Source organism: Heloderma suspectum, chromosome 2, assembly GCF_057233095.1.
Source record: "Heloderma suspectum isolate Gila_16-S chromosome 2, 16-S_ref, whole genome shotgun sequence".
NCBI lineage: Eukaryota > Metazoa > Chordata > Lepidosauria > Squamata > Helodermatidae > Heloderma > Heloderma suspectum.
In genome coordinates this window covers 165005398-165028558 of record NC_139459.1, presented here as the reverse complement: position 1 = coordinate 165028558, position 23161 = coordinate 165005398, and the positions used below count along the sequence as shown (strand labels likewise).

Here is a 23161-nt window from a genome sequence, read left to right as displayed (position 1 = left end):
ACCATCATATCTCCCCTCTCTTCTCAAGGCTAAACATGCCCAGTTCTTTCAGTCTCTCTTCATAGGGCTTTGTTTCCAGTCCCCTGATCATCTTTGTTGCCCTCCTCTGAACCCTCTCCAATTGTTCTGCATCCTTCTTAAAGTGCGGTGCCCAGAACTGAACACAGTACTCCAGATGAGGCCTAACCAGTGCTGAGTAGAGGGGAACTTGTACTTCCCAGGATTTGGAAGCTATGCTTCTATTAATGCAGCCCAAAAGAGCATTTGCCTTTTTTGCAGCCACATCACATTGTTGTCGATCACAGGCTGAATATGAGCCAACAATTCCAAGATCCTTCTCGCTTGTAGTGTTGTTGAGCCATGTATCCCCCATCTTGTAACTGTGCATTTGGTTTCTTTTTCCTAGGTGCAAAACTTGGCATTTATCCCTATTAAATTTCATTCTGTTTTCTGCCCAGTGCTCCAGTCTATCAAGATCACTTTGAATTTTGTTTCTGTCTTCCAAAGTATTAGTTATCCCACCCAATTTGGTGTCATCTGCAAATTTGATCAGCATTCCCTGCACCTCCTCCTCCAAGTCATTAATAAAAATGTTGAAGAGCACTGGGCCCAGGACTGAGCCCTGCGGTACCCCGCTCATTATCTCTCCCCAGTTTGAGAAGATCCCATTGATAAGCACTCTTTGAGTCCGATTCTGTAGCCAACTGTGGATCCACCGATCGTTGTTTCATCTAGCCCACTTTGAGCTAGTTTGCTCATCAGGATATCATGGGGCACTTTGTCGAAAGCTTTGCTGAAGTCGAGGTATATTATGTGTACAGCATTCCCACAGTCCACAAGGGAGGTTACTTGATCAGAAAATGAGATCCGATTCGTCTGGCAGGCTTTGTTCTTGACAAATCCATGTTGGCTTTGAGTAATCACTGCATTGTTTTCAAGGTGCTTACAGTAGATTGCTTTATAATCTGCTCCAGAATTTTCCCAGGGATTGATGTCAGACTGACTGGTCTGTAGTTCCCAGGCTCCTCCTTTTTACCCTTTTTGAAGACAGGGACAACATTAGCCCTCCTCCAGTCATCTGGCACATCCCCCATCCTCCACGATTTCTCAAAGAGAATAGACAGTGGTTCTGAGAGTTCTTCTGCCAGTTCCTTTATTACTCTAGAATGCAGTTCATCTGGCCCTGGAGAGCTGAACTCATTCAAAGTAATTAGGTGTTACCTTGACCATATGCCTATCGATCTCAAGCTGCAATCCTGCCCCTTCAGCCTGTACTTCGCCTTTGTCAGGGGGGTCATAGGCCCTCTTTTGGGAGAAGACTGAGCCAAAGTAGGAATTGAGCACCTCTGCCTTTTCTTTGTGGCTGCTTATTTTAGGAAAAAGGCAAGTAGGGTGAACATGATAGATGTGTAAATGGAGCACTTCTTTACACACTACATAGTTTAACTATGGGATTTGCTACCACAAGACTCATTGATGGCCATCAACTTGGCTGGCTTTAAAATTAGACACATTCATGGAAGAGAAGGCTATCAATGGCTACTATTCATGAGTAGTACTACATACTACCTCCAGAATAAGAGGCTCAGGAACAATAGCGGGAGGGTGCTTTTGCCCTCATGTCCTGCTTGTGGGCTTCTCAGTCATCTGGTTGGCCATTGTGGAAAACAGGATGCTGGAGTAGAAAGGCCCTTGGTCTGATCCAGCTGGGCTTTTCTTATGTTTTTATTATTCCTTCTCGTGCCCAGTATAGGTTTTGCCAGTACTATGGATTATTTTGTCTCTTTTGTAGAGAAGTACAGTTGCATGCAAAACAGCAACTAGAACTTTGTTTTGACGTTATTGCATGGGAAGAGTTAGTGACCTACACAGAAAAATGGATGGAGACTGTCCTGGATTTCAAGTTCAATACTCATTCAATTGTTTTCAAGTAGGATAAATGTATTTAGATCAGCCCATTGTACAATCAGTGCCATTTACCACCTCATCCCATTGTTTGTTTGAGAATTTATTTTGGTACAGTCTATCTCCATCTCTAACAGAGGTATTGGTAATAGCCAGTCACATTTAATTACAGCATAATCTTGCATCGCTCTTTATCGCAAACTGTAAGAAAATGTTTGTGTTATAGGCTAGAAATGCAGCCCCTTCAGATGTCTTTTGATAACAGTCTGGGCTCTGCATTGTACAAGATTCATTGTGAACGGCTGAGGGATTTTATTATATTCTGCAGTATATAAGTGTTACAAATAAATAAAATAAATAAGTTGGGGCCCATGAATTTAACAATTGGTGTGGGAGAGAGAGAAAAGAGAATTGGGTTCATATGGTACATTCAGAGTCCAATTCTTCTGATCTATGTTAACCTTACAGCAGCAAACGGGAAGTCCCCCTCACAGCTGAAAGGATCTTTTGGGTGGTGAGTTGTCCTTGGTGGATGTACACCACAGGATATGTGTCTTTCAAGGTCTGTTCCCCCACCCCTCAGCCACACACACTCCTTGCCCCAGCCAGCCAAGGGCTTCTACAGTGGCTTCAACTGCTGCTGACTTTATGGAGGGGAGACAGGAGTATTGGGAGGGGGCACTAAAGAAGTGGGACAAAGTAAGCAGGGATATGAGGAAACTGGGCAGCATATAAATGAAGTTAAAGAAAGGGAGAATGTAGGACAGAGGCAAAACTACATATGGGGCCTAGGGACAGGGGAGACTGTGCACTATTGGAAGGAAAAAAGTGGACATGGACAGGAGGGAGCCATGGGAGTATAGGACTGCTAGGCCTAAAACCTCCCTTGACAAGGGAATTCTGCCAGTTTGGGCTTCTGATGTCACTACAGCATTTGATTTGGCAACAAGAGCCAAGAACAGGGTAGGAGGGGGGATGTTGCGAGTGAATTCCACATAACTGATTTGAACGAACCAGCCAATTTTTTTGACTGCAGGCTTCTATTATGTTTCATTGTACTAGCCTCCATCTTGTCCTGAAAATCACAAGGGTTTTGCATTTTTAGTGCGTTTTACAGTAAATTCTTCATGCTGCATGTCTAGATTACCCAACAGAACTGTATGATGTGACCAGCTGAAACTGGTCTTGAGGTCTCAGTCACAGGAATGTGGCATTTCGGGGTGTGTCCATGCTAGCAAATGTTTTATCCTGCTTTTTATCTGATTATTTCTTTTAATATAAGTTAAATTGGCATTGGTAAAATAGCCAATCATATTTAATTTCAAGACAACTTGCTGCACTCTTGTTCCAAAACTTCCGGACACACAAGAAACCACCTTGGAGTGCTTTATGAAGAGAGATGCTTTCTAAATTTGAGAAACGAGTAAAATAATTGTAGCCAGTGCAGTTTTGCTGTCCCTACTTCCAGCTTGTTTGTGTTCCACAGTAAACTATTCAGAGGAGTATTTTAAACAGCGGTTTCCACCTTAGTTTGAAATGGCTGCAGGCTCTCACGTTAGGATAAGGCACTTTCTTCCAATGGAAGAGGAATAGTAACTCATGTCTTTTCCTCTTTCCTTTACAACCAGTTATTCACATGCTCCCTGAGGTGTTTACTGCCTCAGGAAGAACTAGGCCAGGCAATCCTTGGGAAAACATGGGGAAGTACAGTTTCCAGGACTTTGACGGCCCATGGGCAAGGCGCCCTCAGTTAGCCTCCTTACCCTGGAAGAGACAGGGCCTCCAAAGTGAGACTTCCCTCATGCTGCCCCTGGATCCCTTGGTTGCTTCATGCCAAGTGAGAATGGCAGTGCTGTGGTTGGGGCAGTAGGCCTTTGCTGGTCTGGGGCATTGACCGTGTTGCCCACTGGAGCAGGCCCCACAGATGGGGATGCTGTGTGTAGTTAAGCCTCACCTTGTGGAAAGCTGCCTGGCCCCACAGAGGAATCGCTGAACTGGCTTCCCAGCCCATGTGACTGGAGTTGCACAGCATTGTTGATGGCTGGATGTGCAAACATCAGGATCCCATTGTGGAAAGCAACATAATGGCAGATTTTATTGCCCCATGCATATAATCAAACATGACTTTGTACTGAATGTACAAATTTAGCAATGAACACTCAAGTCGCTTTGTCTGCTGTTGTTGGTTTACTTAATTGAGGACGTTTAACTTTAAATTGTAAACCTGCAGGCAGGGCCTTTTCTCTTCTTCTTCTTCTTCTTCTTCTTCTTCTTCTTCTTTAAGTGTACACAAGACCTAATGAAAACTTAGGAGGTGTATAAATAATAATAATAATAATATCAGATAATAATATAATATCAGATATAACAATCATCATACCGAGATAACACGCATCAGTATGTATCTGGGATCAGCTGGTACATTTCCAGCTGCAGAACATACTACCACCGAGGGAATGGGATGAGTGCATGTAACTTCTCCCCTCTCCAGTGTTGGATGATTTCTATGCACTGTTTTGAACGTGTTCAACAGGTCCAGCTTTCCCCATTATTGCAATTCCATCCTGGGAATAGTTAATTTCTGCTTATTGAGCAAGCTGTTAAAGGCAGGAGGAGAGTCCTAGTTCTCTCCATGGTGGTAAACTTGGGTCAGACTACAGGTGGGGGCTAACGTGGGTTAATGCTATTCCATTAAAAGCAAAGCCCTTCACACAGAAAACGAGCATGACAGGGAGAAAACTAGGTTGGATTCATCCCTGGTATGCTAGTTTTCTGTTTGTAGAGGCTGTGACTGTTCTTTTAAAGGAGAACATGCAATCATATAAGCTCCCACCTGCAGTCTGAATGGTACAGCCCAGGCATTTAATACTTCAGGGAGAACTAGGCCAACATCTCTCCCTAGAAAAAGATGGCAACACTATTTGGTATTCATTGGGAAGGAGTAAAGGACAGTATACTGCAACAATAAAGGAAAATATTTGATAATGGCAGACAGAATGGTATGGCCCTGAGTGGGACCCAGAATGCTTCACTGTGTTTCCCCACAGTCCCCCAGAAAGGAAGTATGAGAGAGCTTCCTTCATCTTATTTTTACTCATTGGGGCCCATCAGAGATGGACAGCACTAGTGTATTGATGTGGCAGTGCAGACAGTGCAGAGGTCAAGTACTTGAACTTGCCTTCTTTCCAGCAATATATTCCAGCAGGAGCATATGGGTAACTGGTATTGTTCCCCTTACTGCAGCATCCCACTGAGAATAAAGTGGAGTTCAAGGCCCCCATGTTCTTCATAGTCAGTTTTGATGAGATCTTGCTTATGGGTGTCTGTGCTCTATACTCCTGTGACAGATGATGGAGATATTTACAAAATGCTCTGAGGAGGTTGTCTGATGGAGGAAGACAGACCATGGGAAGGGGATGTTGCTCCTAGGGTCGTGGGTTTCATTGCAGACTTTTTGGTAGGGAGGGGGCAGAATGGGGACATCTGGCTTGGTGTGGGTCACACTGGAAAAGTGGGCATTCATCTCTAAAGAAGTGTTAGGTCCAGGTGGAGGACTTGCCCATAGGTGCCTTCATTGTCATTCATGTTGATGTCTTTCTTCCACAGACTATCTCCCTCTTTCCACCCCGGATCCTGAAACTTCTGGAGTTTGCAGGGTTTTCAGGAGACAAGGTACAGCTGCCTGCCTGAGAGGGGTGTGTGTGGTTTGGAGAGGCTGAACGTAGTGTGGTGGTGTATGTTTGCATTGTAGAGCGTCAATGCATCTAGCCCAGTATTATCTACTCTGATGTATAGCATCTGTCCAAAGCCTCAGGTAGGGAAAGATCTTTCCCAGCCCTGCTAGCTGGACTAATTTCACCTGGAGATACTGTGGATTGATCCAGGGACGTTCTGCATGCCAAGCATGTGCTTTAGCACTCATCTGGGGTGCTCTCCAATCAGGAGGACATTGTTTTTATGCATTTGGGGTTTACAGAGGCTTTCCTAGGGCTTGCGGCAAGTGACCACCTCAGTTATATCCTCCTCTCTTCTAAAGTTTAGACCCTAAACAAGGTGGACAAGACCTGACATGACTCAAGCGGCTGCCATATTTTTAGAGGCACCAGTGAAGCAGTGTGTGATCTGAGAGGTGCATCTCAGGACCCCATTGGAGATTCTGGTGGCATTGCTAGGATCATGCCATACAGTTACTCTGGGGTGGCAAAATCTTTTGGGCTGGCACTAGAACCAATGCGGCCCATCTAGAAGACTTACATAAATGGTCATCTGTATTCTCTGCTTGGCCTCCAGTAGCCTTCTGTATGGGACCTCACGTTAGCCCACACAGACACGTTAGCCCACACAGAGGCCTAAATCAATAAACAAAAAGAGGAGGAGGTCTTGGCTGCTTCAGAAGGTCCTGAAAGGATCCTGACTTGAATCCAGAACACTATCTGTTCAGGGTTCTTGTACACACTCATCAAATCGCTCAGGAAACAAGGCCTGGATCAGGTCAGTGCAAGGCCAGCCCAAAGCACTTTGCTGCCTGAGGCAGCACCCCAGTCAAGTTGCAAAATACCAAAGACTGGTCAGGTTATTTTGGCATCTGAGGCAGAAAATCCCACAGGTGCTTCTTCCCCTCCTCGGTGGCAATAAAATACAATAATAAATAAACAATCATTGGCTGCCCTTCCATGACACCCAGCATCAGCTCCCTGAGGCAGCTGTCTCACTCCGCCTAATGGCAGAGCCAGTCCTGGCTCAGTGGATTTGGAAATAGTAGCCAGATCCAGAATCCTGTAGGTGGAGTTGCTCATCTCCTCAGCCAAAATAATGTCCCACTACTTTCAGTTCAAAGAAGCTGCAGGTGTCCTGGTGGCAGAGTGGCCTTTGGAAATACCAGTCTGTGCTGTTCTTTCTTATCCCATGTGCTGGGGTGGGTGCATCAAGGTCACAGGTGCTGAAGTGTTCATAGTAGGTCCCTGCACTACCTGGTTCTTTGATTAGATGGGGTTTTGGGGGATTATTTGAGGCTGGATCTGCTCATCCAGTGATCTGTGCCATACAGATCTCACTTGGCTGCAAAAGCCAGTATGGAAATTTGACTTGCCTACAGCTGGAAAGGAACCAAGTTTCCTTCAGGAACCAAGTTTTTCAACACCACTGTTGCACCCAGGAAGATTTTTATACATGGGGGAAAGAGAACTGTATTGGCCCTGCTTCATTAGCTTGGCTTTTATCTAGTAAAACCAAGTCCTTTCTTAGTATGTTCTGCTGTGCCAAGTGACTGAATTGCACTCAGTCACTTGGCACAGAGTGAGGCACACCTTTTGAGAGGTGTGCCACAGGATCCCTTGTGATTTGTCAGCAGGTGGTGGGGCAAAACCCTGTTTCTGTGCACAGGCCTAGGAATTGTGCCCCAGCATCCTCTGTGCTGTTGCAGGGGATCTTGGGGTGCACCTGAGGCATTGCACTGCTTCCCGTAGAAATATTACTGGCCCAGGTTGACTATTTGGCTTACTCATGCAGTTGGGCTGGCCTTGAAAGTCACAAATAAATCCATTAGGAAGTGGTACTTTCTCTGACATGTCTGCCCACATTTCACAGGAAAATATTAGGATGATTTCCCAGTATATTTGCGCACCCAAGTCTAGATGGCATCTTCTGAAACCTGAAGACTTGGGAGAGGCTGTTTGTGCACCATTCTCTCCCCAACACATTATTGTATTAGCAGTTTCTAGCGGCTGTTATTTTGCTTCAGTTCCCGCTCCAAAAACCTTTTCTTCCTGCTCTGCCACTAGGGAGCTTTGTTTCTGTATCTGAGAGGTTTTTACCCCACCTTTCAGCAATGCTTCTGGCTGTATAATCCACTTGCTCCCTGGATTATATGCAAAGCACAGGCAGCCTTTTTGCTGGATAGCAAACCATTGATTCTATAAAGGCCCAGATAATCCATTCTTTTTTCTAATCTTTGCTGAATTTATCTGCAGTGAGTGGTTTCTCTCTCTCACCCCCCACTGCTCTGCCTCAATTTATCTGAATATTTTAATTTCTCCTTCCCCACCAGGATTATGGCCTGCGACAGCTGCATCAGGGAGCCACCACACCCAACCTGCGGGCGCTGCTTTGCACAATGTTGCTCCTCTGCTACTATACCTTCCTTACCTTCATCTTAGGTAAAGTCATGGGAGTGCCTTCCCCCAGTGTTAAAGCACAATACAGAGCAGAGCTGGTAGCAGATCTGTGGCCCTTTCCCCCTAGTGGGTGTCTTTTCTCTTCTGTTTTGATTAGGATCAATGTTTCTCCCCAGTTGGTGACACAGAGCATCTCCTTCTATAACTGACTCATGCCAGTTCATTTGGATTTGCGCAAAGTACTTTAAGTACAGATTTTGGTTTTTTGAAGGGTTTTTTTTGTAGAACAGAGAGATGGTATGGGGGAGGGAGAGGAAGGAAGGTGTGGAATCTTTCTGTTCATGTCTGAACTGAAAAAAGGGAAAGTGAGGGTTGGACTAGTGTAGCAGCTAAATATGAGCCAAGAAATCCTTGGCTCAAACTTTCCTTCGGCCATGAACTTATTGGATGGCCTTAAACAAGAAAGCAAGCTAGTGTGTGTGTGCGCTCTCTCTCTCTCTTGCACGCGCGTTAGTAATACTGGCCTACCTAAAGTAGTTGGTGTTAAGGATTACTGAGATAATGTATGTGAAACACTTGAGATTGCTATACAAATGCTTATTGATTGATTAATTAATCATTTAAAAGGGGGAACCTCTCCACAGCTGGAGGGCAAGAGAGTTTCAGCGTAAGCCAGGTGGCAGTCTTTATTCTACCAATGGCTGATGAATTGTGTTGACTGGGGTGCAGGGTGGGGGGCTGAAGAAATGGGACTCAGGCATCTCCCCTTTGGGACCTGCTAGTTGTAATCGAAACTTTGGGAATGTATAGCAGAAACCTTCAGAACTGGTTTCGTGACCTGACTTAGGGCTAAGGTTGACCTGACAGCTCAAGTGGCCCAAGAAGGCAATATTTTCAGGTATAACCATGAAGCAGTGTGTGGTCCAAAGGCTGCTCCCAGCATCCTCTGGGACATTGCAAGAGATCCTGAAGCATGGTGTAGCGCTTTGGGGCAGCAAAATATGGTGACCTTGCTCTGCCTAGGGGTATCAGTGGAGACTGCCCCCATGGGAGGTAGCTTAATCCTTCCCTCTTTCTGTGTTCCACCCAGGGATTGGTGAAGATGATTTTACAGAGGCTGAGGCCCTGCTGAGTCCATACCTCTCCCGCTACCCTCAGGTAAGTGTCCATGTGGCTGCACTGTGTGATGCTGCAGGCCCTCTAGGTCCCTCACCTGGTACCTGTGCTGCTGTGTTCTCCTCCATAGAGATCTTACAGGGTCCCAGAAGCAGGACTTGCCTGCCTTATGCTCCTAGGAGGGCCCAATTAGGCATTTGCTTTGCTGTTCAGAGGCTTCAGTACAGTGCTTGGATTACAGCAGGGTTCGAGGGGGCTTGGTCTCTTTACCTTGGGGCCAACCCCCTTAGCTAATGTTTTTAGAAGGCTAGAGGGGGGCAGGGGGGGATTTTTGTTAAGGGCTCCCCTACCCCCCCCCCCACAATAATTTGAGCACTGGTAAAATGGACAGCATGCCCTCTGGTTCAGTATTTTTGATATATTAAGATTGCGCTCTCTCTCTCTCTCTCTCTCTCTCTCTCTCCTCTGTGCCCCATGTTTTTTCAAGACTTAGGCTGAATCTACATACTCAGCGAAATGGAGTGGTAGAATGGACTGTACCATTTCGGACTGCAGGTGGGGGATCGTATTTTTAAAAATTCTCCCCTTTATAAACGCCTTCTTGTAAGCAGTCATCTAGCACACCATGGAGAGAGGAATGGGCTAGATATAACCTTTATCCCTGATGTGCTGGTTTTCTTCTTGAAAGGAGGGTTTTGAGTGGGTGTGAGGGAGCATTAAAAATGTCCACCTGCAGTCTTGAGTGGCCACTTCTCACTTCAAGACTTGACCACGTCATTCTGCTACGTGTGTAGACCCAGTCCCACTGGGAGGGGGAATCGCTTGGGGTTCTCCTTCCTTCCTAGAAGGCTTTGTAGAGATCCCAGTGCCTGACATTTTGCCCTAGCCTGATTTTGCATGAGACAGACCATGTACACCAGATATGGCCCCTATTTTAGAGTTGGATCATCTCTCATCTCTCTCCCTTCTGACTACCGTATTGGTGGGAAAATGGTATATTTTGTGCCCAGCCTCAGAAGGCTTTCAAAGTCTCAAGAATGTGGGACTACGGTTGGGACATCAGGCTCCCTTCTCCCCTTGTAGAGTTTCTATCCAATGGGGCTTCTGGAATCCTCAGCCAGCCTCCCTGACATCACCTTTGACAAGGTTGCAAAAGCCTACACAGACTGAGAGCTGCTTTGGGTACTTGTTTCCTGTGTGTTTTCAGACACCCATTGCCTGCATGTGTGCACACGGTCTGGGGAGATGTATGGTGGATAAATGGGACCCCAGTGTTTCCACTGCATGTGTGAAATGGCTCAGGGTTGAGGGGTCTGGGTGGCCTATTGCTTGGGGTTGCTCCTCTGCACCTGAGCCTCCTTTCTTTCCATTTTGCAGAGTGCCATTTTCTTGTTCTTTGCTGGGAGGATAGAGGAGATCAAAGGGAACATCAATGAGGTGAGAGGCATTGTCTAAGAAGGAGGGTGACCTTGACTGGCCTGTTTTCCTCCATCTTGGAGACGGTACCTGAATTGGTCTAACCCAACCTTTCCCTTACACCAGGTCAGACTATTTGTCCACCTTGCCCCAAATGGTCTACTCCAGACTTCCCGAACTTGGCACCATCCAGGTGTGCTGGACTATGACTCCTGTCATCTCCAACCGGCATGGCCATTGCTGGCTAGGGATGATGGAACGTGTAGTCCAATGCATCTGGAAGGTGCCAGGTTGGAGAAAGCTATCCTAATGTTTTATGTTCTCGTTATGTTAGTTGGCACAGCAAGCATGGGCTTGAGTTCCTCAGTTCAAGCACTTTATCCCTGTCTGGAAGAGTGCCTGACCCTTTCTCAAGAATTATATCCAGAGCAGGCAGTTTTCCACACCTGTTTGGGTCTTTGTGCTGAGTTTGCATATGGATAATTGAGCTGTTTAAGGAATACAATGACTGTGGAGAGATGACTGAAAACTTGTAGTATTTCCCACCAAGAGCTCTGGGTGTTAGTGGAGCTCCTCTGCCCTCTCTGATCATGACTGTCTTCCTAGTGCCTCCGGTCATCCCTCTTCTTGCCCATCAGACACTTCTTGCCCATCAGCAAGGATCAGCACTGATCCTTCCTGAGGTAGGAGAGGAGATAGGCATTCCTTCTCACGGTTTAGGAAATCCTCATACCAAATTCAGAATAAAGCATTTAAGGAAGTGATCCTATGGCCCCTAGACATTGTCTGAGGGGCCATACGTTACTGGGGATTCTCCCCTCCGAGGTTGGAGACAGTGCTCTGAGCTTGGAAGGCGGAGATCTGCCTCCCTGCCCCCTCACAGCTGATGCAGAAAGAACTGCACCAGCTGCCCTCGGAGGTCGGAAACCTGCTCTTTAGTAAAAAGACAAAGGAAAAGGAAGCCAAGGTTGGAAAATCAAACTTGGAGAGGGGGAAGAAGAGACATTCCAGGGGGAGGGGAGGAGACCGGAGAGGCCAGGATGAGTTATCATGAGCCCCTGCCAGCTTCCTTCCCTCCCCCTATGAAGCCCATCTAGCAAAATCTGCAGGCAGGAGGACAAGGAGGTGATCTCCTCTGCCACTCCTTCCACCTTGCATTGGATGGTTGGAAGCCTCCGAGTTTGGGGGCTTCCAGTCATCGAGGGCGCAACCAATAGGATTACTCCCTAACTGTGTGTCTCACACAAGCTCCTCTCAACAATTGTACATTAAAGGGGAAAATGTATTTAATGGGGATTTGCATGTTTTCATATTGGTTTACATTACTCATATTCTGCATTCAGAATAAAATTTTCTTGACGCACCCACAACCTCTAAGCAAACTCTCCGACTTCTGATATTTCAACAGGCATTTCCCATCCATTTTCAAGTTTATCTCCACAGCGATAAGGGCTAGGAACTTGCTAATTAAAAGAAAATAAAAAAAGGAAGCCGGGATTCTCAGGAAGCTGAATTAAATCTGCGTGCACTTATCTCCAATCATAGTTCCCCCCATGACAAGACGGAGGACCTTGCTTCCAGACAGTGTAAAGTCCCTGGCTGCCCCATGCTTGCCAGGATGAAGTGCTGAGTTGTCTCTGCCTTTCACCTCCTCTTTGGGCTAACCTCTCCATCTCTGCCCAGGCCATCAAGAGGTTCGAGGAGGGCTGCTCGGCCCAGCAGGCCTGGAAGCAGTTTCACCACATGTGTTACTGGGAGCTGATGTGGTGCTTCGCCTACAAAGGAATGTGGAAGATGGCCTACTTCTATGCTGACCTGCTGAGCAAGGAGAACCGCTGGTCCAAGGTGTGGAAGGGGCTAGTGAGCAACATGAGTGGGTTTGAGGGATGGTGACAGTGTAAAAACAGCAGCAGCAGGGTTTCCTTTAAGGCAGGCCTTCATTCTGGGAAATGGAGACCTCCTCCTACTCAGTAAGGAGCAATAGCATACCAAGGCCACTTGGACCTTTTTTCAGGTGCTGCAACTCCTAATCCACAGGGTTCTGAGCACCTATGCAGCCAGAACAGTACAACCTCTGCCACCTTCAGGACCTGGAATTTGAGGTAGACCCTGGAACTTTATCACCCATGTCAAGCATTACCTGGGAGAATTTCTTCCCAGTCTTTCAGTACAGGACAGGACTAGCCCGAGATATTTCGCCTGAGTGCAGGGGTATGCCAGCATCCTCTGCAACACGGCAAGGAATTGTGGAAGAGTTGCTGCTTCTCTTTGCTAAAATTATTCTTAGCACTAGTGACCACTAGGGTTACTTGCACAGCCAGGCTGGTCCTGCCTTCTATACTGAGCTTCTAATGTGTGTTCTGCTTTACAGCTTCTCCCCTCCCTTAGTGTTTCCATTTTGCTGATGTGTAACTGAGACAAGCAAATCCCGTTACCCAAGGCCCACTCAGATTTAGCCTTTAAGGGCCAACACTCTTTGTCTGCCGGGACCATACATGTTCTCAATCCACCACCCCCGTCTCCCACTTTGGAGGGCAGCTCTTCTGAGTGTGTACAGAGTGCTCATCATCATTAGTCACTATAGCCAGGCTCCATCCATCTGCAGTTAGAGTGGCTTCTAGGCATTCTTGAGCCCTGGGATCTCTTTTTTCCACTTGCTACATGTCTCCCCCCCCACACACACACCACTACTGACTCTCCTCAAACTCTTAGTTTGTGAGCACTCCATATTGGGTTATACCTACAGCTGATGTGCCTTCCCTTTTGTGCTCTCTCAGCCCTGTCAGAAGAGTTCCACCCCCTGGGATTCGCAAGCAGCTCAGGGATGCAAAAGAAACCAGCCATTGCTGTCCTTCCCTTTTTGTCCTCCATTGGGTTTCTACCCTTCTAGCTGTGCTTTTTGCCTCCCTGCAGGCAATGTATGTGTACATGAAAGCTGCCTTTCTTAGCATGCTGCCTGTGGAGGAGCCGCGGCCTTTTGGCGAGGAAGAGGTCGAGCTCTTTAGGTAAGAGAGCCACTTGCTTCTGAAACTTGGGGAGAATTTAAGTGGAAGCTTCAGCAGGAGGGAGGGAGATTTGGGCTAGGGCAGGGGTAGGCAAAGTGGTGCCTATAGGCACCAATGCATCCCCTGGCACCTTTCTTGGTGCCTGCCAAGGTGCCCTACATCTCCAACATGTTTTTAATTAACACATTTTATTACAAGCAGCTGGGATCCCTGTGAAATAGGTTTCTGTTGGTGCTGAAAACTGTGGATCCAAAGGAATTGTTTAGTTTGTTGGGGCTCAGACCTCACCTCTGCCTTGTCTTTTGGGCAGCTTATCTGTCCTTTGCTATGCCTCCCAGGGCAGCCATTTTGTGGTGGTGCCCAGGACAGTTTTTCAAATTGCCAAATGTGCCCACAGCCCCAAAAGTTTGCCTACCTAAGGCTTCCTCTTTTGCTCCCATTGTACGGCCCTTGGAACAGTCCTGGATGAGAAGTTCCCAGTTTTGCAAATGTTTCCCACGTGGCTGTGTAACAAATATTGTGGCAAAATAGCTCCTTGATGTGTGTTGCTGGAGGACTGAAGTGTGGGCGATGCTGTCTGGAATGGTTACAAGATGTAATTTGAAGTCTACTGCTGCCACTAGCAAGGTTCCTCTGGGCAGGCATAACCGAGGGGTCACTGCGAACTGGATTACATTCTTCCAGGAGTACAGTGCTTCTCCAGCTCCCTAGTGACTTCAGTGAGGTTCTTCCCCTGTCTCTGCCTTGCAGGCAAGTTTCCTCCTTCAAGCAGAAGATTGCTGGGAAGTCTCCACCCACAGAGAAGTTTGCCATTCGCAAGGCGAGGCGCTACAAAGCCAGCGAGCATGTTCCTTTGCCTGTGCCAGCCCTGGTAAGGATGGAAGCACATGGCTACTGTGCCCCATGGGACATGCCTCTGTAGGTATGGGGTGTGTGAGACGTCATGGTCTCAAGCGAGGAGGAAATCTTTTCATGACTGTGCCACATTGGCAGTTTTAAATTTGGTCCCATGGAACACACGTAGAAATGAAAAGTGGTGCGTTTTGTCCTCTCATAAATTCATGCAGCAAACATATTTGCACACATACTCACATAACTGAAGAACATACACCCACCCGCCCACATGCTCCCATTTGTGTATACCCAGATGCACACTAGAGATGTGTGTACAAGTCTCAAGATCCAGGAAACCTCCATTTCCCTCCCCTGGGATGGCAAAACAGTATGGCGAGAAAGGAAGTGCTGCGGCCTACACTTTGCGACCCTGAGCAGATTGGATTTGCCAGGAAAGTGTTCCATAATTTAGCCCAGCTGTGGAATTGTGTGCCAGCTGTGGAGCAGTGTCAACCAGCAAGTCATGTCCCAACAGCTGGACAGGCAACAGCACTGGATCTACATGGAGTTGGGCTTTCCACCTGCCTACATAGAGCTGGGCTTGTAGCAAGGTGGAAAACTGATTGTGGTCAAATTTAACAGGACCAGGGGTGGGGGATGTTAAAGGTGGAAAGGGCCCACTTTCGCCCACTAGACTGAGGTTTCCCACCTTTCTTGTGGGCATGGCTTAAATTGATACAAAGCTTTGTGCTCTGTTTTGAAAATCAGGGCTCAGTTATGGAACGTGTGAAGGAATAATAAAAACAGTGCTTCTAAGTACATGCAGAGTGACTTTACCTTAGCATGGAGCAATTGCAGCTGGCTTTCATGTGATCTAGAATTCAGACAAAGCATTTCTGGGCCAGAAGGTGTAGTTCCAAGCCAGCTTGATCACCGGTACTACTACTACTTCTTTAAAGCCACCATGCAAACTGATTTCCTGTTGAAAATACCCACAGTTCTTGTTTGCCCCCGCAAAGTGCTGTGTATTGCAAGCACCTTGTTTGGGGAGCAAATAGCAGTTGGGGGAGGGGTAGTTGGGGGGAAACTGGTGTGGGGCCCAATTCGAATTGGGGCTCTGCACAGCTGCTTTTCCTTCAAAATAAACTTAGCCAGCTTAAGCACTCTGGGTGTGTGTGTCTTGTATTGGGGAGGGAAGGCCTTCTGGATTTTGTTCCCTGATATATTGCAGCGACCCCCCCCACACACACTACTGATGCCAGCACAATTCCTTGTCTGTGCCTTCCTTTCCAGGAAATGATGTACATGTGGAATGGATTTACAGTCCTGGGCAAGCGACAGGAGCTGCTAGAAGGGACTCTAGACACCCTGGTGCAGGCTGAGAAGCAGCTACAAGAGGCACCTGGTAACATGCTGGTTTCATGGAAATTATAAAGTGGAGGGTGGGTGGGTGGGTAGAGCGTACGCATATCAAAGTATCTCCAGTTCAGTTCTTGCCCTTAAGGGTGCTTCCAGACATAGGGCTCCTAGCTCTACCAGCCAAAAGACATTGTGCAGCTCTTCCAGCTTTTCCTCCTTAACAGATTTTCTGTGGTAAGACAAAAGGCAGAAGAAGCAGTGAGAAAACACAGGAGGGCTACAAGCAGACAATGTCTGTATGTTTTGTAAAATTCTGTGAATGGGGTTGCGCAAGAAAAGCCTTGTCTGGAAGCACCCATAGTTTTTCCATGTAAGTCACATGTGCTGCAGTCTGGGCACAATATTTAGAGAAGTGCAGAAGTGGAACAGTAATAGGTGTGTTGGTCCAAGTGGACAGGGACTAAAGGCCATGCTAAAATCTGGGAACTATTTTTCATAGCAAATCCCTCTTAGATTTCAAGTCCTTGGTAGAAACTGCCCTCACGGTTTATGGATTTCTGCCCCGAAACCATAAGATGTAGAAACCTATTCCTTTGGCATGAATGAACGAATACACCAACCATTCAACCAAGAGTAAACTAATTTTGTATTAGGACAAAGTTACTACTTAGCAGATTCTCTGGTCTTCAGAAATAAGATTTGGAGCTTTTCTCCCTGAAGGGGAGCTTGCACCAGAAATGTATTTATTTGCAGCATTTTCACCCTGCTCTTCAACCAAAAAAGGCTCCCAGAGCAGCTTATAAATATTAATAGTAAGACAGTCCCTGCCCTCAGGATTGCAGTCTTATCTTTGTGTTAAGCTGTCCCCCGCACCACCCTTTGGCCTGTTTTTACATGGTGTGGTTGTTCTGCCACACAAGCAACTTTGGGATATGTTATGGAAGGCAGGGCGTTCACATGAAGGAAGACCCTGGGTTCTTAGCTGTGTGGTCAGAGCAAGGGAACTGTCTGTTACATCAGCAATACGGATGCATACCTGACCAACTATCCCTTAAAGGGAAATGAGGGTAGGGCAGTAACTGTTTAGCCTGGTTCATCTCTCTTGTGATTTTTCCTTCCTCCCTGCCCCCCCCTCCTCAGCCAGTGAGTACCAGGTAGATGACCAGTGTCTGGTGCTACTCCTCAAAGGCCTAGTCCTCAAGCACTTGCACAGTTCGGCAGAGGCTGAGGCCTGCTTCAGTGCTGTCCAAGGCAGGTGAGATGCCCTAGAGCTCCCAGTTTCTTTGGTGGACGATGTGATATTTTGGGATGCGGTGGGGAGGAGGATTTGGGGTTAGGGAAGGAGACCCCCCCCAGCTTCCCCCTAATCTGATTTAATTTCTGTAATATTTTCCCACTGAGAACATGGTTCACTATGGCCTGCTTGTCACAGCTTCATAAAATCCTTAATGTACTTACCTGTCTGTCTACCTACCTATTTTCTTTTACAAACACCACACTCTGATTCCCATTTGCATTCCATTTCATAATTAGCTCCCATTACACCCTGCCTCAACTCATGTTTACTACATTCTTGACATGGCTTGATTCCAGCCAAAAAAACAGGCCCTCCTCATTTGCATTCTTGCCTATCTGTGTACAGTGAAAAGAAAATCCGCTTTGATCACTACTTGGTACCCAATGCACTATTGGAGTTGAGCCTGCTGTATGTGGCACAAGGCCGGAGCGAAGAGGCTGTGCAGCTGCTTCGTAGAGCCAAGTAAGTGAACACCCAGTCTATCCCATAATGCTTTGCTTTAAGGAAGAGATGGGAAGCTTACCCAGTAGTAACAGTGGGCAGTATCTACAGGATATCAGATACTCCCTGGAAGAAGTGTTGCCTAGCCCCAAACATACTGAGATTCGTGTTCCTCTGAAACAATAGCTTTTCTATATATCTTTCTGGAGCAGCCTTCCCCCATCTGTCACCCCCCAGCTGTGTTGGACTGCAGCTCCCATGATTCCCAGACAGCATGGCCATTGGCGCCAGATTGGGGAAAGCTGTTTTAGAGTAATCTTTGCATAGGTTTGGATACCATCACCCTCCTTTATAGCTGTTGCTGTTCTGAACTAACTTGACAGCAGATATTGGCTTAAATTCAGAGTTCCACTCATAGAGTTGTATCCAGCGTTAGCCCCACTCAGAGTAAACCTACTGAGACAAATGGGGCATAAGTAAGATTAACATTGAATATAACCCTTAAGACATTCCTGCTGATGAAATTGGGATGGGAGGAGATTTTCACCCATTACTTCTTCCCCTGCAGTCCTGAAAAGCTGTTCTGGAAAGTTGGGGGCCCTCTAGAACAGTGCAGGAGATAGCACAGGGGGCTGCTGATACAAAAGAGAATTGGCAAAGATGATCTCCTCCCAGTCCTTCCCATGAACTCTGGATCCAAAATTGCTTAATTTACATGAATTACGTCAGTCTGTATGTTGCATTCTGAACCTGATAGAGAGATTTTCATAGAATATGGATTTGATTTTTAGTACGGAGTGGTAACAGAGCAGGAGGCAATGGGGGCTGTTCACATAATACAGCAGTGCACCGTGGGTTATTTAACCCACAATGAGGCTGTGGCATGTGCAAGGTGTGTGTGGCCACCATTTTGAATATGCAATGCCCGCTTGGGGCTTGTTGTGTCATGCTAGCCTTGTGAGCATGGGCTATGCAAGGGTTGTTTAACTCACATAACCCATGCTTGCCGGGCTCATGTGACAACCTCTGAGCACCATGGCTTGTGGGTTAAATAACCCATGGTGTGTTGTCCAAGCCCAGTGAATGGATAAGTAACTGAGGGATGGCCAAGAACCGATGGCGTCCATAAAATAGCCATGCAGGCCACAAAAGCTCCATCCCTGAACAACTAGGACCTTCAATAATCGGAAGGATTTTGCAAGTATGAGGGCTAGCAGTTTATTACCTGTATTAAACAAAGGTTTTGACTGACATGGAATCAAATTCTCTTTTACCTATGAGATTATTTGGAAGTTCCAGTTTTGGGGAACAGTGGAAACCATACAGCCCCATCAAGAAGCCCTTCTTAATGTGTCAGAAGAGCTATTGCTTTGAAAGTTTATACACTTGTTTAATAAAAGTTCAAATAAAATACTCGTTGTACTCTTCCACATCTCTCTAATACCAAAATGACACAGGCTAGAGAATGTAACAAAGTATATTTTAACTGGAAGGTATACACTACTGTTAATGGAATTTAATATCTGGTTTTGAATCGCAGATATTTTCCCTTTTATATATTTGGAACCCTTGTTGCAGGGGAGCTTTTCAATCAGTTTCTGAATGAATGAAATCCGTCAGAGGGGCCTAAAATAAGACTGTCAGAGGCTGAGGGCTTCAGCATTCTGCTGTCCTGCAGCTAGCAGAAGCTGAAGAAAATATGCAAAATAAGAAATGATAAGCCAAGTTGCTTGATTTACAATGTCTATGCAGAGCAAAGGATTTGGCTTTTCTTGATGCATACTGAGATTACTTTAATCAAAATTCTGCACCATTTTAAAAAATGTTGAGTAGAATATGTTCATACTTCTGGTGATTGGTACACAACAGCTGTTTGATGCCTTTCCCAACAGGAACAACTACAAGAATTACTCAATGGAGTCACGAACACTGTTCCGGATCCATGCTGTATTGTCCAAACTCAAGGCCAGCCAGGAAGAAAATGGTGCAGATGGAGCCAGCCCTTCCTAGGGAATAAAGCAATTGCTCCTTTCTGTTTTGAAAGAGGAGGTGGACTGTTATCCTTAGGAGCACCTGGACCAAAGAGAGAACCTGCCAAAATACAAGGGCTTGAGATGCTGTCTTCCTCTTTGGGTGGGTCTGTTGGAGGAGTGTGGTCACCAATTATGCCAGTTGGCTATCAGTCTAGTGTTTGACACTTGGTGTGTGGGAATGGATGTGCTTTACCGAGCTGGATTTCAGCTCCCAAGACCAGGGAGCAGTGCTTGCTAGTCAATGAAGCTGAAAGGAGCAGTCTGTCTGCATTAATTAATCTCCTCTCTCAGGGTCCTACAAATGAAGGCGAGGTTCTCTCTCCCTCCTCCTCCTCTTCCTATTTCATCCTAACATGGGATTAGCCTGAAGATACTGTGCTCCCCTTGTACTTTTTGGTTTCCTATTTAGTATTTGTGATCAAATCCTTATCCACTTTCCCTCTTGGTCCCTGATCAAGTCAAGCCACACTCTACATCAGGTGGCCATCCATGTCATATTTGCATTCAACTTGAGAGTGCCAGTAATTTGGCAAAAACTCCCAGCTTTGGCTGGAAACAGAGTTTATTTTAAGTGATGGAAACTCTACTCTCTGCTGTGGCCTTCTCTTTTTCAAAAGTGCAGGGAGGTGTGTGTGCTTTTTAAAGACTGATCTGATCAGTCCCCATTTAAGGACTGTATTTCCAAATATTGCAAGGAAAAACAAGATGTTTACATGCATTTGGGGTGTACGCAGGTGATCTTGGCACAGACGCTTGAAGCAGGAAACAGCTGATCATCCTTGTTGTACATGCAGCTGGGTGAATATTTAAAGGATTTTTAAAAAATGAAATCATCTCAAGTAGCAGCTGGGCCTAGATATTTCAGAAGCAGCTGCAGGGCAAGTGTGGATTGATCACTTTGGTCATTCTGTTCAAAGATCAGCACTGCCTTAGTGTGCTGAGTTTTCATTGTTGACCATCCTGCCTAAAACAACAGATGAACTTAACTGAATTTATACTTTTCAAGCCTGTGAATGAGCTCTACGAAGTCACTGGGGCATGAAAACACCATGCATGCATGTTTTATCCATGTTTGGGAACACCGTTCCTTTGTAAGGAGGCAGATTTTGTGCCTGCATTGGTAGCTCTGTCTGCCCAGAACTCTTCTTGCCATACTTTTACTCAGGATTGCTGCTTAAGAGATGTGTTGAAACCCATGTGAAAGATTCTGAATTAGGTCAATGCGATTTAGTATTGCTCCTTTTAAGTCCACTTGTGCTATAAATGACTTTATCAGCTTCTGTGCATAATGGCAGGGTAGAGAAGCATAAAAGGGGCAAACTCTCATGCATCCCTGCTCTCCTATTGCATGGTCACCACACTCAGCTGCAGTCTGATCCCAGTAATAGCCTTGTTAAATCCGTCCCTTGGAAAATCCGTTGCTGTGGAGGAAAGCAGTGGCACGCTGAATCCATTCTTTCTCCCTACTTTTATTGGCTCTTTTCTTCCCTTAGCCTTGTCCCCTTCTAAACAGAACTACTTTCAGGTAGTGAGAGGAATCTAGTCAGCCAAATGGCACTTTGGCCACTTCAAGTTGCAGCAGCATTTAACCTAGCAGTATAAAGGGATGGACTCATCATTCATGAGCCAGATTAGGATAGAGTGAGGTTCTGAGGACAGGGATTGATATCCTTTAACTAATGATCACCACAGCTTGTCCCTCCTGGAATATTCTAGTATAAGGATTGCTATTGGCCTGCAGCCTTCAGAAGAACAAGACAGGGGCCTTCCTTGCTGCTGCTGAAGTGTTTTGGAAAACTTTCAACCACCTGCTACTTTTGCTAGTGCGTGTGAACCCATACACAAGTGTCTGCCCGATGAAGGTCACATTGATTCCTTTGCAATCCTGTTCTATGAATAGCATGTCCCTCAGAGTTTGTCCCATCTAAAGGCTAATTTCAACTGGATAAATAACCATCACAGGTTGTATGACTTGCTGTTAAGCTGGAGCAGGGTTGGGAACCTTGGCAAAAGCTGGAACAGGAAAACAACCCCAAGGTACATAGGTATATTGAAGTTTATGGTGGGCTATACTCTGCCACACAGTAGTCTTGTTGTAAACGCAGGCCTATCACAAGAGATGTTTTGCTAAGAATAAAGGAGAGTAGCAAACAGTGTGGCATGTTGCGATTACTCCATTTGAATGGCATCAATTCTACCTCATCTGTGTTGTAGATTAAACTCCTAAAACAATGCCAGGTATAGCCTTAGCTTAGCTGGTCTTTGCCTTATGTGGGTTCTGTAGAATCTTTGCTACATAATACTCCTAAAGCAATTCTAACTTAATTCCCAAACATGCATGCACATGTATATTTCTACCACTTCTCTTTGGGCAATCTCATGAACTGAAACGTAGCCCAGAAAGTGCCTCTACCCCAAGCCACCTCCCTGACCAGTGACCAATCCTTAACAATACCTATTGGACCATAGTTCTGACCTACCTATACCTGAACATAAGAAGAGCCATGTTGGATCAGACCAAGGGCCCACCTAGTCCAGCATTCTGTTCACACAGTGGCCAACCATAGGAAACCCACAAGTAGGACATAAGTGCAACAGCACCACCCACTCATGTTCCCCATCAACTGATGTACATAGGCATACTGTCTCTGATACTGGAGTATCAGAACTAGTAGCTATTGACAGCCTTCCCCTCCATGAATTTGTCCAGTCCTCTTTTAAAGCCATCCAAATTAGTGTCCATCACTGTGTCTTGTGTAAGTGAATTCCATAGTTTAACTATGCGCTGTGTAAACAAGTACTTCCTTTTATCTGTCCTGAGTCTCACACCAATCAGCTCCGGGGGATGACCCAAGTCTCTAGTATGAGAGAGGGGAAAATGTCTTTCTCCACACTGCATAATTTTGTGCACCTCTATCATGTCTCTCCTTACTTGCCTTTTTTCTAAGCTAAACAATCCCAGGTGTTGTAACTGTTCCTCAAAGGGGAGTTGCTCCAGCCTCTTGATCATTTTAGTTGCCAAGAGCCAAGCAGGGTTCGTAACTGAACACCCGCAAAACATTTGATCAATTAGGGATGGTCCAAAATTGATCTCTTATGTCTCATGTTAGCCTTTCCTGACAAGAATTTTTGAATTACCCTCACTTTTCATTAGCTAAATGCATATTGCAGTAAATCCCAACTTGTACAATCTTGCATGTAAATGGTAAACATAGTGGGAGATGGACTTGAGCTTTGCACTATAGGCCATTCAGTCTTGGGCAGGGGGATGCTGTTTTGCAATGTGAGATTAAAAAAGGGAACATACTAGAAGTAAAAATACCAAACAGGAGCTAATTAGAAGGGTTTTTTAAAAGCCCATTTGGTATTCACTGCAGCTTTCAAGCATACCCCATCCAGCAAGCTGATAATTGAACTGAAATGGTTCTAACTCTTGCTCATGTCAAAGCCACCATTACAAACTGAATTGCTTCTCATGTGATGTTAGCAAGGAGAAGCTCTCCACTTCTGCCTAAGCTCCAATACACCTCATATAAGGAAAAACAGACACACATAGAACACTGTTGCCACTGCTAGCAAGGTAAGAAAGAAGGGGAAGGATGAAAGGAGATTCCAGCTTTAAAAAATTGTTCAGTAATTGTT

At 45.9% G+C, this 23161-nt stretch overlaps 1 protein-coding gene across 3 annotated transcripts in view; it reads left to right on the top strand.

The window, feature by feature from the left end:
- The window catches only part of LOC146353104 (tetratricopeptide repeat protein 39A-like), a 44823-nt gene extending 22232 nt beyond the window's left edge, over positions 1–22591 (top strand). For all 3 annotated transcript variants that reach the window (XM_084835688.1, XM_084835689.1, XM_084835690.1), the window contains exons 8-18: positions 5512–5577; positions 7952–8060; positions 9109–9176; positions 10512–10571; positions 12234–12395; positions 13464–13555; positions 14306–14426; positions 15683–15794; positions 16889–17003; positions 17391–17507; positions 19379–22591. In XM_084835688.1, the coding sequence (XP_084691814.1) occupies positions 5512–5577; positions 7952–8060; positions 9109–9176; positions 10512–10571; positions 12234–12395; positions 13464–13555; positions 14306–14426; positions 15683–15794; positions 16889–17003; positions 17391–17507; positions 19379–19496 (1140 nt within the window). In that variant the 3' untranslated portion in view covers positions 19497–22591. The remainder of the gene's footprint in view (positions 1–5511; positions 5578–7951; positions 8061–9108; positions 9177–10511; positions 10572–12233; positions 12396–13463; positions 13556–14305; positions 14427–15682; positions 15795–16888; positions 17004–17390; positions 17508–19378) is intronic.
- The last annotated feature ends 570 nt before the right edge of the window (positions 22592–23161 follow it).